The sequence below is a fragment of the Calidris pugnax genome, unplaced genomic scaffold (assembly GCF_001431845.1).
Source record: "Calidris pugnax isolate Ruff unplaced genomic scaffold, ASM143184v1 scaffold273, whole genome shotgun sequence".
NCBI classification, from domain to species: domain Eukaryota; kingdom Metazoa; phylum Chordata; class Aves; order Charadriiformes; family Scolopacidae; genus Calidris; species Calidris pugnax.
The window spans coordinates 4,636,616-4,649,810 of NW_015094508.1; the positions used below are offsets into that span (position 1 = coordinate 4,636,616).

The following is a 13,195-nucleotide window of genomic DNA, read 5'->3' on the forward strand; positions in this document are numbered from 1 at the left end:
GGGGGGGTGAAATGGTTGGAGCAAGATGTCTTCTATTATATTGTAGATTGACATTACTCTGACCAATTTTCTGCAATACTTTTTGTTTTCATGGACAAAGGCGCCTCCACACATTCTCTCATGGCAAACCTATCATTTATAATCCCCTGCTTGAGTTGATTGCCTTCAGATTCTCCCTGTAAAAGCTTTCAGAAGTTTGTACACAAATACCTTTTCCTGAAATGTATATAAGAAGGTAGACAAGTAACATTAAAATACTAAAGAGGAATGCTTGTTCTACGACACTGCAGTTCACTGGCTTCTGCAAGTCATACCTATTTTTTAGAATCTTCTCTACCCATTCTATGCCTAACATCTTTTACACAAATTAATTCCTATGTGAGTTACTGTAGAATTTGGCTCATATCAAGGACAATGTGCTTTTCTGGGTATACCTCTTACAACGACATACCTCCAGGAGCATTATCAGCACGCTGTATTTCAATACCTTTATATTTTTGTTACTGTTCAATAGTTTTAACTGACATTTTAGTAGGACTGGTACCTGATGTATAAATCACAGCTCCAGTATCAGAACATGACATTGCCTCAGAGTTCATAATCCAGTAACAAAAAACTGTTGGTAGTAGAAGACCAGCCCTGCAATGTCAACAAATGACTAGTGCACTAATAGATAACATTTCCCTATTATAAACCTTTCTCGTTCTCTCCAGATGATCTGAAAGGTAAACCCTGGTCTCTTCCAAACTTTACACTTTGAAACATAATTTTTCCTTCTGCCACTGCCCTTTGTTTATATTACATATTTTCTCTGTTTAGACTTGGATTTGCAAATGAACAAACCTCCACTCACTTCTTACTTTGGTAGTCCAGCTACACTCACCATTAACAGGAAGTAATGTTCTGCAGCAGAGCGAACGTAAGAGGTATGGAATCAAAAGCGAGATGGAGAGGGGAAAAGCCCATCTAATCCACAAGCAAAGCAGAAGTGGCCTACAGTTGATCCACTTCTCTCATTAAGGAGAAAAAAAGAAGCAAGCACCATGCCGGTTTACAAATGTCCTGTCTCCAAGCTAAAATAAGCAACACGGACGTTCACACGTAATAATGTTTTTCAGTGCAGCATACAGGTAGTATTTTAATACTTGTATTTAGTACTCTGTGTTGATGAGCACCTTCAGCAAAGTTACTTTTAAGGATGCTGACGTACCGACTCGGCTACGTCGACGTTTCGGACGGAGGGGTCCGGCGCCACCTCTGGCCAGTCGGACAGCTCCAGGTAGCCAGTGGCTCGGCTGTTCAGCGTGTGAGACAAGGTGCCAAGCTGGAAATGATCCCGATCTATTAAAAAAAAAGAAAAAAAAAAAAAGAAGGGGGGGAGGGGAGAAATACACAAACACCATGAGCTCTACCACAAAGAGCAATCTTAATAAGGGCTAAAGGTAATTGCCATTATATTACCTCAAATGTCATGGAATAAATATAAACTAGGAAGCTCTTCATAGGTCAAAAAACTGATTTCAGTCCATAGATTACAATAATCTCCCCCATAATGGTCAATAAAAAAGCTAATCAGTCAGTGTGTTTAGAGGTGTTGCTCTGAAATGTAGCTTCTCTAAAAATTACTTTACTGTGAATATTAAGAATGACAGCACAGTTAAACAATCCATATACATGTCTTGGCACAAACACATCCAGAATTTTAATAGTTTTTCTTCAAAATGGAGCTCCTTTTAGAGATTCAGAACTGGGACTAAGTAAGTATGAAAATTAAAATTACAAATCATCACCATATCAGAGCATTTTTAATTAAGATAACCTGATAACCTTTTAATTTGAGAAGACAGACAATGGCTCTTTCTTGTAAAAAAGCAGGGAAAACAGACAGGGAAAATTACGACTTTGGAGAAAAATAATAAAAACCTAATCTATTGAGATTCAATTTATTTCAGATTCAGAAAACATTTGCCATACTCACATTAGCAATCTTCTATTAAAGTCCAGATAAAAGACTAGAGCTATTTTCCTAAATTGAAGAATAGTTTTCCTCAAAAGACACACCTTCTGTTATTTAAATCAAATTTAAAATCCACATAAATAGAAATGGATCAGTTTGTCAGGGTTTATCATCATAGAAATGCACTGTGCTTGCACCATGCAAACCTTGCTTGCTGAAAAGCAAGTAAGCACAGCGAATACCCTTGCATATTAATCATTTGTATTTGCTAAGTGACACAATTTGTGAGCATATTTGAAATAGAATAGGCTGCCACATTCCTTTACACAATGAACATTTACCAAATGATTTTGGCAGTTATACCTTTAAAAGGAGACTCAAGCAATGGGGCAGGTTTCTGTGCCAGAAATATTTTTTTGGCATATTTGCTTAAAGCTCCACTCTTCTCATTCGGAACAATAAGCTGCCTAATAAATCTTGTACGGTCTCTGATGTCGTAGCTTTGATCATACTTGCCGAGATTTAATACGTACTGGGTAAGCAATTTTGTCTGTGGAAAAAAACAGGACAAGAACAGAATACAAGTTATTTATGATTATTGATAACTCTGGATAAACATATTTAAAGAGGTAATAAAAATGAATGGTTATGTCAAACAAATGTTGTTCCACAGGGAATATGCATTTCTAAAGCTGCAAATGGAATTCTGCAGCCAAAGCACATGTCCTCTTCTGTATTGGGGAGGTGAATGCTGAGTACTGAGAAGCAGCCATGTGCTAGATTATTAAACTGCTGAAGTGGAAAGAAAGGCATCATTAAAAAAATAATCATATATGGCAAACCCGCTGAAGGGTCTACGTGAGGATAATGAATGTGGAAATACAACTAAAAACATGGCACTCAAAACTTAATCGGAAAAATATGCAGGACATCAAAACATCAGAGGGTATTAGGGGGCTGGCAAACTGCTTCTGCTGAGGTGTGTTTTATGAAGAGATACTGTCCCTGGCATAAGCAGTGTCTGCACTCTGACTGCACTCAGTTACTTTATCCTGAATTATGACCCATTAAAGCAGACACATGAATCACTGAACTGGATTACTGCAAATTATTTGCAGTGCATTTAGCTGTTACTTTTTCATAAAAGCAAGCTGCTGATGCCCTCTAAAAACCAGGATAAAAGACTTCTTCCATTTTTTTCTTGAAGCTTAAAGCCTCCAGTAATATCGGTCATTTATTTATTTATGTAAGAGAGCAACTTATATTATCACAGCTTTAGAGCATAATAGGACTTCCTAATTTGATGTCTGAGAATATTAACATGTATTAAATAATTTTAATAATTCAGTTAAATTTTTAAAACTAAAAAAGGAATATAAAAAAATCAGGGACACTTTCCCAATATCTTAGAAATAACGTAATGTAACGTTAATGTAATGTAACATAAGAATAGTGCTGAACAGACCTGTATCCATTAGATACATTTGAAAGAAGTATGCTTTACATACAAGCAAACACGAAAAAGAGCAAAAATCTTAAACGATCATAAGGAAGTAAATTTTTAGTATTTCAACTCTGATGGACGAATAACACAGGGTTAAAAATGTATTGTCAAGGACAATTTCCTTCTTTATACAAAGAAACAACCTTGCATATATATCTTGTTTATCATGCTATTGCTGTAACAATAACACAGTTTCAATCATGTGAGCAGAAAAAAGTGTTTAAAAAAACAGATCAGTCAATTTTGTTATGTGCAATTTGCTAAGAAAAGTTCAGTTTAATAATTTCCACCTTGAGGAATCAAGCTAGTTTTTTTCTAGAGATGTAAAAATACTTCATTAGAGTATTGATTAGGTCCTTTAAGTGAAATACACAGTAAAAAAAATGGTTTTAATTTTAACTACATACAATGCAATATATGTGGCTACAAAGCATTTAATAAAAACTCTACGGTACCACGGATTTCAAGAAATTTGTCATATTACATTAGAATAATAGTAAAAGCATGGTTAAAAAAGCTCTCAGTGAAAAATTTTTCATTTCTTTTTTCTCCCTGATACCCAAAGGATGGTTCTGTGAAAAGATATTTTTCCCCCAAGGTACTGCCTTATTTCTGGGAAAGGTAAAAACTTTCCCATACGTATTTCACAGCCTATTAGCATCTATTTCTATATCAGGGTATAAAATTTTAAACAACTGCACAGACAGAACATACGTAATCTGCGCTCATGCAGGACTTGGGCTGTTCTATCTAAAAGGAATTGGAAGGGAGGGTTCCCGGGTAGCGTGAATTAAACTAAATGAGGGATACCTCCTGCAGCCTTTGCCATCACTTTTCCTCTGTAAAACAAAACAAGACTCCTTGCTGTCATGGCACAAAGCTCAGTAGAATGGATCATAAAACACAGTGGTGTTGTGACCTGCTGGAAGGATGGGAAAAGTTGAGGGCCTTGCAATCATGGTGGGCAATTTTTCTGTGAGTGTTGATGGAATAAGATAAAGAGTTGATCCCAGTAGACTGCATTTTCTTTAATGGGATGATTTTTGCCATGATCCTTTCCCTTTTTCCTCCTCCGTGTCCTCTCCCCTAAAATATCTTTCCCATGTTTAATACAGATGAAAACACAAAAAATTTACATGGAAGAATGCTCCATATCTGCAAGAAGTCTCCTTACAAGCATAATATGTAAGTAGTTTTTATGAAAACAGCATGAAAACATTTTTTTTCTTGTCTTGTGGCAACGCAACCAAACAACTAGTGAAGCTTTTCTACATGGAAGTAGCTAATAGAAACAATTAATTTTAATTAAAAACAAAAAATAAACTAATGAATACATATCAGTTTTTTCAACAAAGGAATCTCCATAAGAAGCTGAAAATTATTTAAGCAAGCATGTTAATTTGGTGAAATATGACAGAATCTGCACACCATGACTGCTTCATAGAACAGTAAGACAAAGTATCCTGATATATGATATCATGGACTTATTATCATACGTCGACATCGCCTGTTATCTGGACATGCTCATTACATAGGGATAATATAATGTCTTTTAACTCCACACTGTTAGAATCTATTACGAATTTTTGTATTTTTTGGTACGGCTAATATGAAAAGTATACTTCACATCACCCTTCAGCAACTTCTCTAGAATTTTCTAGTGGCAATAGTTATATTTAAGAATGTAATGCCTATCCTACATTAGCAGCAATTAACCTTTTTGTAAATCCTCACTTGAAAAATACATAATGCAAGTATCACTGCAATTGGAGTGGAACAGCTATCTATCAACTCTTTGATATCATTAGCTTGCAGAAACTTGATTCACTATATACATAAGATAAGGTTATTGTGCTAAACCACATTTCATGTATCTATTTACACACTAGGACAATTCGGGACTTTTTCTGGTGGGACTCTTACAGCAGAAACCTCTTTATTCTTCCTACTCTATGCAAGAAACAGCTAAGGCAATTAGATGACATATTTTTCCATGAGCTCCATTTAGACAGCTATCTAGCACATTCATAAGGATTTGTATGTCCCTGAGTGATGAAAAAAGGAAGCATATTTTACTAAACAAAGACAAACAGAGGAAAGTCTGTTCTAATTAGATATTTATCCAGATAGGACTGAATCTTAAGCTCTTCCTTAGATTATAAAATTCTTTAAAAATTCATGGGATAATCACGGGATATAAAGGATATTGGGAATTCTTATAAAAAATCTTGAATATTAAAAAGTATTCCTGAGAACGTGCTGCATTAAGTTTTCAAAAATACGCCTAAGGAAATTATCAGCAAATAAAATAATGTATTTAAAGAGAGGGAACGAATAATGAAGTCCTCCAAAATTTTTTGCTTTTCTCCAAACAAGACTTAACAGATGAGTTTTACGTAGCTTTCTTTCAGCTCTCTTGTCTGGTGCTCTTTTTGTCTGCTTGGTGTTCAGTCTTTCTTAGCTACCCTACCACTACTTTTCAATAAAGTGACATTGTTATCTTTGAGATTTTCACAACTTAATTGACTTTGGATGAAACCGATAAAGGATTACATGGTGGGGTAGGATACAGAGGGGGAAAACATGGGGATGAGGAGAGATGGACAGACTGACAACTGAGCAGTCAAGTGTACAAGATCTGAAAAATGGCTGGACTTTTAAGGAACTGAAGTCATTCAAGAAAGAAATGTTTTAATACCAAATAAAGAAGAGTTACTCCTGGGAATTAGGATGTAGATATGGAAAGAGTGTTGCCAGCTTCTAAAGGCAAAATCATCGTATTCTAGTTTGGAAGAAGCTTTGAATCAAGCCAAGCTATCAACCTACTTTGTTAGAATTTTGTGCATGAATAGGTCAACCACTTGAGAAGACAACTTATTTTTCCACAACCTAAAACTAAAAGAGGAGAATGCGCTTTGATGAAATTCATCATTTAGAAGGCATTTTGGGAGACGGTTTCTTCTACTTTAGCAGTACTACTGTATTTTAGTAAAGTGTTATGCAATACTTACAATGATGGTTTAAAATGTATTAAGATGTGAAACTGGAAAAAGAGCATAATGGAAATCATCACCTCCTTGCAGGCCCTTGATTTTTGGCCAAATATGATGTGGAAAAGCTGGTTTAAAGTTACAAAAAATCATATGGGAAAATAGCAGATATTATGTAATGGGCCAAAAAAGGGCAGTTCAGACAATCAGACCAATAGTCATCATTTGTTACTGAGCCCTTTTAGACTGTTTAAGCCAAGGACAAGCTTTCATTCTTACATGAATGCACCTCAACACAGTTCATCTTCCACATGCCCTACAGAATAAAGTCTCAGGCAGATCTAGTCTGCAGTTGGATATAGCCATCAAGGAACGAGAAGACACCACAGTTGCAGACATACAAGATCCTGTGCTGTTCAAGCTGTTGTAAAACAAAGAGACCTAGCATCCCAGGAAAGTGTATACATCTCTGACAATATATTTCTTCCACGTTTGAAAAAAAAAGTTTGATTTTACAACCTTTTACAGTAATAATTGGAATTACAGTGAAAAATTAGTGTCTAGATGCTATATTTCATAGCCAGAGAGTGATGAAGTTCACATTGCTGTCATTGAGAAGAATGAGGCAGCTGGCACCTCGCATAGCTACTGTTTTCAGTTGCCTGGAGATCTAATTTCACCTTTTTTGTACTATCTGACATTTTTAGATTATCATTATTACTAGAGATGATCAACCCCCACCACTTCCACAAGCTCAAGTGAAATAGTAAGAAATACTTAAAAAGGGAAAGCAGCTACTATCTTTAAGATGAGCACTGACAGACAGACACGATGAGGCCTTCTGCTGGCACCTCCTTTAAGTCATCCTGAGCACAAAATGAGCAGCTTCTTGTTCAAATTGACAGTATTCCTTTGAACATTCTGGTCTTAGACCGAGAAAACAGCAGATGACACCTGGAAAATCTGCTCTTTGATATAAGTAATAAAACTTACAAATATTTTGTGTTTATGTGAATTAAAAAATCCATAATTTTCCCAAGAAAGAGGCAAAAAAGTGCAATCTCATTCATATTCACAATCCAGAACATACTCAAGGACTCATGGTTAGATTTAGTCTGTTAGATTTCTTGAAAACTGATGTTCAGCTTTCCTTTGTAGAATAATATGGACTAGTTTTGGTTACTTACATAAAAGAAACCACCACTGATCTACACAGACTGTGCAAAACCCACTGTGACTCAAAATACACACACTTCTGAGTTTAAGCTCACCTGCTTTGAGTTTGTTAAATAGAGTTTTGCGCCCAGATTTAAGATCTGCAACTTCACAAGGTCATCTTCATTAGTGAAGCTCTTGGCTGTCTTCCTCAGAACATCAGGTGCGATCTTGGGAACCCGCTCGCAGTACTCGCCGATGAGCCAGAGAATGCTGGCTCTGGCAACCGGAACCTGAAAAACATTGTGCAGTCTAAGACAACACATTCACAAGGACTACAGGCAAACTTGTACATGTCTGTATTCAGTACCAAGTTGACCCATTTAAAGACAACTACCATGCGAGAAATACATACCCAAATTAAGTGCTGTTCAATATAGCTACTGTGGTAAACTAAATATTTGTACCAAATGTAAGACATAGATCCTGCACCAAAATCCATGCATTATTGAGAAAAGCATAAAACAAAGTGGGACAAACGAAGCAGGAATGGAAAGAGAGGCACACAGAAGCAACGTGCTCGTGTTCACAGTACAAGCTGATGGCAACTGGGAAGAGGATCCAAGTCTTTGAGGTGTGATTGGGAATTCTTGCCACCAGGTTATGCTAAACACCATGTTGAAATAAAACAGTGCTTTTTTTGTCACCATATTAATATAGAAAAGGTTTCCAACAGCAGAGCTTCCTCAAATCCTGCTTATCTACTTTAAAAGCACAAGACTATTGCTATCTTTCCTTCATTCTTATTTAAAATTTAATGAGATTAAGTTTCACATTTTTGCAAACATCCAAGGCGAACCGAACAGAGAATTTTAGAGAAACAGAAGTTCAAAATCAGTGAGAGAAGTTCTCAATTTCTGAATAGGATCTAACCCCTTAACTGAAAACACTCTTGACCAGGAACTTCACATAGGGCTTATTGTTTTGGAGCCTACTTGACTGTTTCACTGAACTAACTGGCAGTAGCAGTTATTTAGATGAAGTCTCAGTATCTGGTGCAGACTTCAAAAGCACAGTACTGTCACAGACAGAGGGGAACCAAAGTGGGAAAGCAAGACGGAAACAGAAGCTCAAGCTCCACAAAGAGTTTAGCTAGAAGCAGTTAGGAGTTAAACGAAATAATATACACACGCTCTTCTCGAAGGGGTAATAGTGGTGGTCAAATCAAAAAATGCATCTGTGTTACATACCTCCCTGAAAAAATTGCTCTCTTCCTTGAGAAGGAAGAAAGTATGTGATGAGAAAATTCATCTAGGCAGAAACATGTCTTGCAGAGTGCCTACAGACTGTAGTGCTCTCACATCCCATACAGACTTTTGTTCAACATGTGAAAATACTACAGAAAAAACGTAACTGTTCTATCCTATCAAATGACTGCAGTTTAGAACAATTCCAATTGTAACTGCGGTTTCAGCTAATTTTGCTGCTTCTTCTAAAAAAGTAAAAAACATTTGTACTAACACTTTTCATTACTCTCTACACTACACAGTGATCTTTTTAAATGAGCTTACACTTAAGCGCGAGGTCTACCTCAGGTAAGATTCACAGGAGAAACAAGCTTTAGAAATTCAGCACTTTGGCTCTCAAAGCACTAATTCTTAGCATCTTTTACATATGTTTGTCCTGGTTTGAGCAGCACCGGACTAATTTATCTTCTAATGCTTGGGAAAACTGCACTTTTAAAAGACTCTAGTGTCTGAATTTGTGAAAATATTTACTTCACAGCCAGCTAGGCTATGTGGGATTCAAGTTCTCCATGTTTTTGAGCCTTCCCCGGTGCAGGGATAAGGGGGAATGAGGCCTGGGCATTTGACCCAGACCAGCCAATGGGATTATTTCATACCATGAACATCACTTTCAGTATAAATTAGGAAGTTTGCTGCAAACCTGCATCTGTCCCTTGATGGCTGCAATCCTGAGAACTTCTTGCCCCAGTGCTAGACCCCTGAGCCCTTCCCTTCCTCTCAAAGCCACAGCACTCATGGCGTTGACATTTGCTGTCCACTGCTGGGATTGCACAGCTTCCTTCTGATAGTATTGGCTGAGTATAATTCTTGTATATTTTATCTTGGTATCAGTATCAATATTGGCTCTTTAGTACTATTAATGTTAATTATTTAATCTTATCCTATTAAATCTGTTTATCTTTCAACTCTCGGGTTTCCTTTTTTTTTTTTTCCCCCCGATTCCCCTTCCTGGGTGAGTAGGGATTATTGGGAGAGAGAATAATTGTATTAACATCTGTAAATTGTTGTGGGTTCCTCAGACAATAACAATGTTTTTATTAGCTTTTCAGCATATGTCAGTTGTTCATATATGAATTAAAATAGGAACCAACTATGAAGTATCCTACCTTGCATACACAAAATTTGGAAGTATTGCTCTTGAGTTACATTCATAAAAAGTAACAAATGCAAGTAAACCCTCATGGTTCAGGATAGTAATCTGTAAAGAATGGTCCACAGTCCCGAATAAATGGCCCACTAAGCCATACTAAAGAAACTAATTATGTTCACAAGAAATTTTAATGATTAAACATGTTCTACTGCTCCAGAAAGTTTGGGAACAGCTTTGAACACAGTCCACCTGACAATATCTGACACTGTACTTCACATTGTTGTAAATACACACACCAATAAAAACATAAACAAGCATGTCATGGGGAAGAGAGGACTGCCTCTGCTGAAAGAGAAAGTAACCAGATCACAGAAAGACAGAATACAGGAGTCCAACAGTAACAAAAAATTCCCTCAAGACATAAATGCCAATTCTAAACATGGAAAAGATATTTAAGGTAAAGATAACATAATGTATGGGGATTGGTATAACACAGTGATTTAATGTACACAAATATATGTAAATACTGATTGAGACAGATTTTTTTTTTATGAGTTGACAAACAATTTAAACGTTCTTGGAACTTACAGTGTGAGAGAGGGGAACAAGCTACTGAACAACTGCTAAAAATAAAAACTTTAAATGCAGTCAGAATATGTTCGCTTGCGAAATGGTAAGACTGATGCCATTACTGTACACTGATTTCAGAAGGGAAAGAGGTTATTTCTAATGTTCCAAAGGTTACACTACATTAAGACCTCACTCCTAATCTATTATTTTAAATTGGGCTAAAGAATAGTAATTGAGTGGTACATTAAATTTTCCAGTATTGGAGCAGTTCAAGTTGCCTGCTGTACAGATAGATACCCCTAAATAAGAATATATAGGCAACCTCAGTTTTCAGTTATGCTAGATTTATTTTTCTAAAATATTTCATTACAGTCTTGTTAAAATATCAGAATTCTATAAGAGACCACCAAGTACCACAGCTTATTAGAAACATCCCTTTTCCTATTATTGTCTTTTCATGAAGCAAAAATAGCTCACAGAGCCAACAAATTTTAGTAATAGTATTTATTGTGAAAGACAAACATCAGTATTGTGCGTTTCCTGGTCAAACCCAATACTACACTTTAAAACCACAATAAAATGTATTCAAATATGTTTAAACAGTGTACATTTAAGCAGTGTTTTACTATTTAAAGTTTTTCCCCAGTTTGTAAAGTGTAATTATCAGAGTAACTAACTAGTTTCAGAATGTAAAATAAATAGACTAAACAAAGACTAATTTGAAAAATAGTGACAAAAGACGACAGTTAAATTTTTTTATGAGACTCTGCCTTTTAACCATGTGGTTAGCTTAACATATACAATATTTACATAATAAACACAATTTTGTGCAACAAGAATCAATATCAATTAGAGACTTTTGAATCAAAACCTAAGTGGAAGTAATTTGAATGCAAAGTGCATGTCAAACTGATGAACCCAATGTTTCTGTGTCAGTAGATTCATCTGGGGTCAAAATCATGCAATATTTTCAGATTTCTTTTTCCCTGTTTAAGTCTCCCAGTCCTCAACCATGTAATATCAAGTGCATGATCCTGCAGCCGTTGTTTCCAGGGCATTCAAAACAGCAAACAAGAAACGAAGCCACTTCTAGACCTTCATTGCCATTTCCAGTATAGCTTAAGTAGGGACCTTGAATTGACAAAAATGCAGGAAATAATACTTTCATTATTCATTCCTGCTCTGCATTATCCTCAAAGGCAAACAGAATTGTAAATTACTTTGCCTGATGTTTTATTCCATATGCCCTGAGCAAGTGGTTAAGTGCACTTTTTAAGCCTTAGTACCAAAAGGCAGCTTCTACTGCCATTTTAACCCATTACCTGTCTGGAAGAAAAGAAATAAATGGTTAAAAAATAAAAACCAGCCAGACTCTCTTCCCTCAAAGCAAGACTCCAGTTACCTAAAGCAGTTAGAAAAAGACATTACAAAGATTTTACAGATCACTCTATGCACCACAATTAAAAAACTGTTGTAGTTCGGCTCTAACCTTTTTACACAAAGTACTAGGCTAAAGTACAACTTGAAATTGCCAATTCTTGTTATCCATTTTTGTCACAAAACAAAGAGATATCCAAATTGCAAGTGAGGTCTAATTCTCTGCATCCAGGACAAAATTTGCATAGCTAGCAATTTTTTAAATTTTACTTAGCATCACAAATAGAAAGGGGGATGAAGTTGATGTTAAATGTCAGACTGGTAGCAAGAAGAAAAGGTACACAGGAAAGAGTAGGAGTAAAAGACAACTGTTTTATTTTTTTCAAATGGTAGACCTTCAAGGACTCCTCCATTATTTGAACCTCTACACATAAAACTCCTTTAAAATGGATCTCCATTGATGACTACCACCTCTTACATAGTGTACAGATTTGGTTTAAATTGTGTTTTATTCAAGCTGAGTATCTATTTCAAGTTCAATGTACAGTCTTCCTAGATACAGTGTCCCAAATTCCATGTATTCCTCTCAAATTCTGAAACTTTACATAGACATTAGAGCAAGTTAAAAAATGATCAAATTATGAGAATTGTTCATTAAGGCAATACTTATACAAAATTCTAAAAATACATTATTGAAGTGTATCATAGGGAAAAGAACGTGGCTAGAATATGAAGCTTGAAGAACTGAAATACATACGAACATATGAATCTCATACCTTGTGATACCTTCCTAACATTGAGGGCAAAAAGAACTTAATTAAAGCAAGCAAGTTGCCTCTGCTGTGAAACCATACCAGAAACATGTCAATAAGCAGTATTTATGTAGGAATACTGCAGAGGAACTTAAGTTTGTTATTGCTGGATGAATGGACAGAGCAGTGTCTAAAACTCCCAGTCACCTACTCTAGTACTTAGAATCCCAACCCAAATCAGTAATTTGTAATTCTTAATTGCTTAACTGCAAGTGACATGTTTTGCACCACATACTAAGTTCTTCAAAGTTACAGGCATCTATCTATCATCCCTCTAAATTTGTCACTCCTTTTCCTGTCTTTATCCCATCAAGAAGTGTTCTTCCTCATCTCCAGATTAGAAAACTCTCCAGACTTCTCCCATATTCTAAAAAGAACTAGGAGTCTGTAATGAAAACCAAGGATGTCAGAATTCACCAGCTATCAAAATAAA

The 13,195-nt window shown here is 35.9% G+C and overlaps 1 protein-coding gene across 2 annotated transcripts in view; it reads right to left on the reverse strand.

The window, feature by feature from the left end:
• The window catches only part of AP3B1 (adaptor-related protein complex 3, beta 1 subunit), a 157,618-nt gene that overhangs the window by 68,462 nt on the left and 75,961 nt on the right, over nt 1-13,195 (reverse strand). For both annotated transcript variants that reach the window (XM_014965043.1, XM_014965044.1), the window contains 3 exons: nt 7,723-7,899; nt 2,321-2,507; nt 1,211-1,341 (listed from right to left, as the gene is read on the reverse strand). In XM_014965043.1, the coding sequence (XP_014820529.1) occupies nt 1,211-1,341; nt 2,321-2,507; nt 7,723-7,899 (495 nt within the window). The remainder of the gene's footprint in view (nt 1-1,210; nt 1,342-2,320; nt 2,508-7,722; nt 7,900-13,195) is intronic.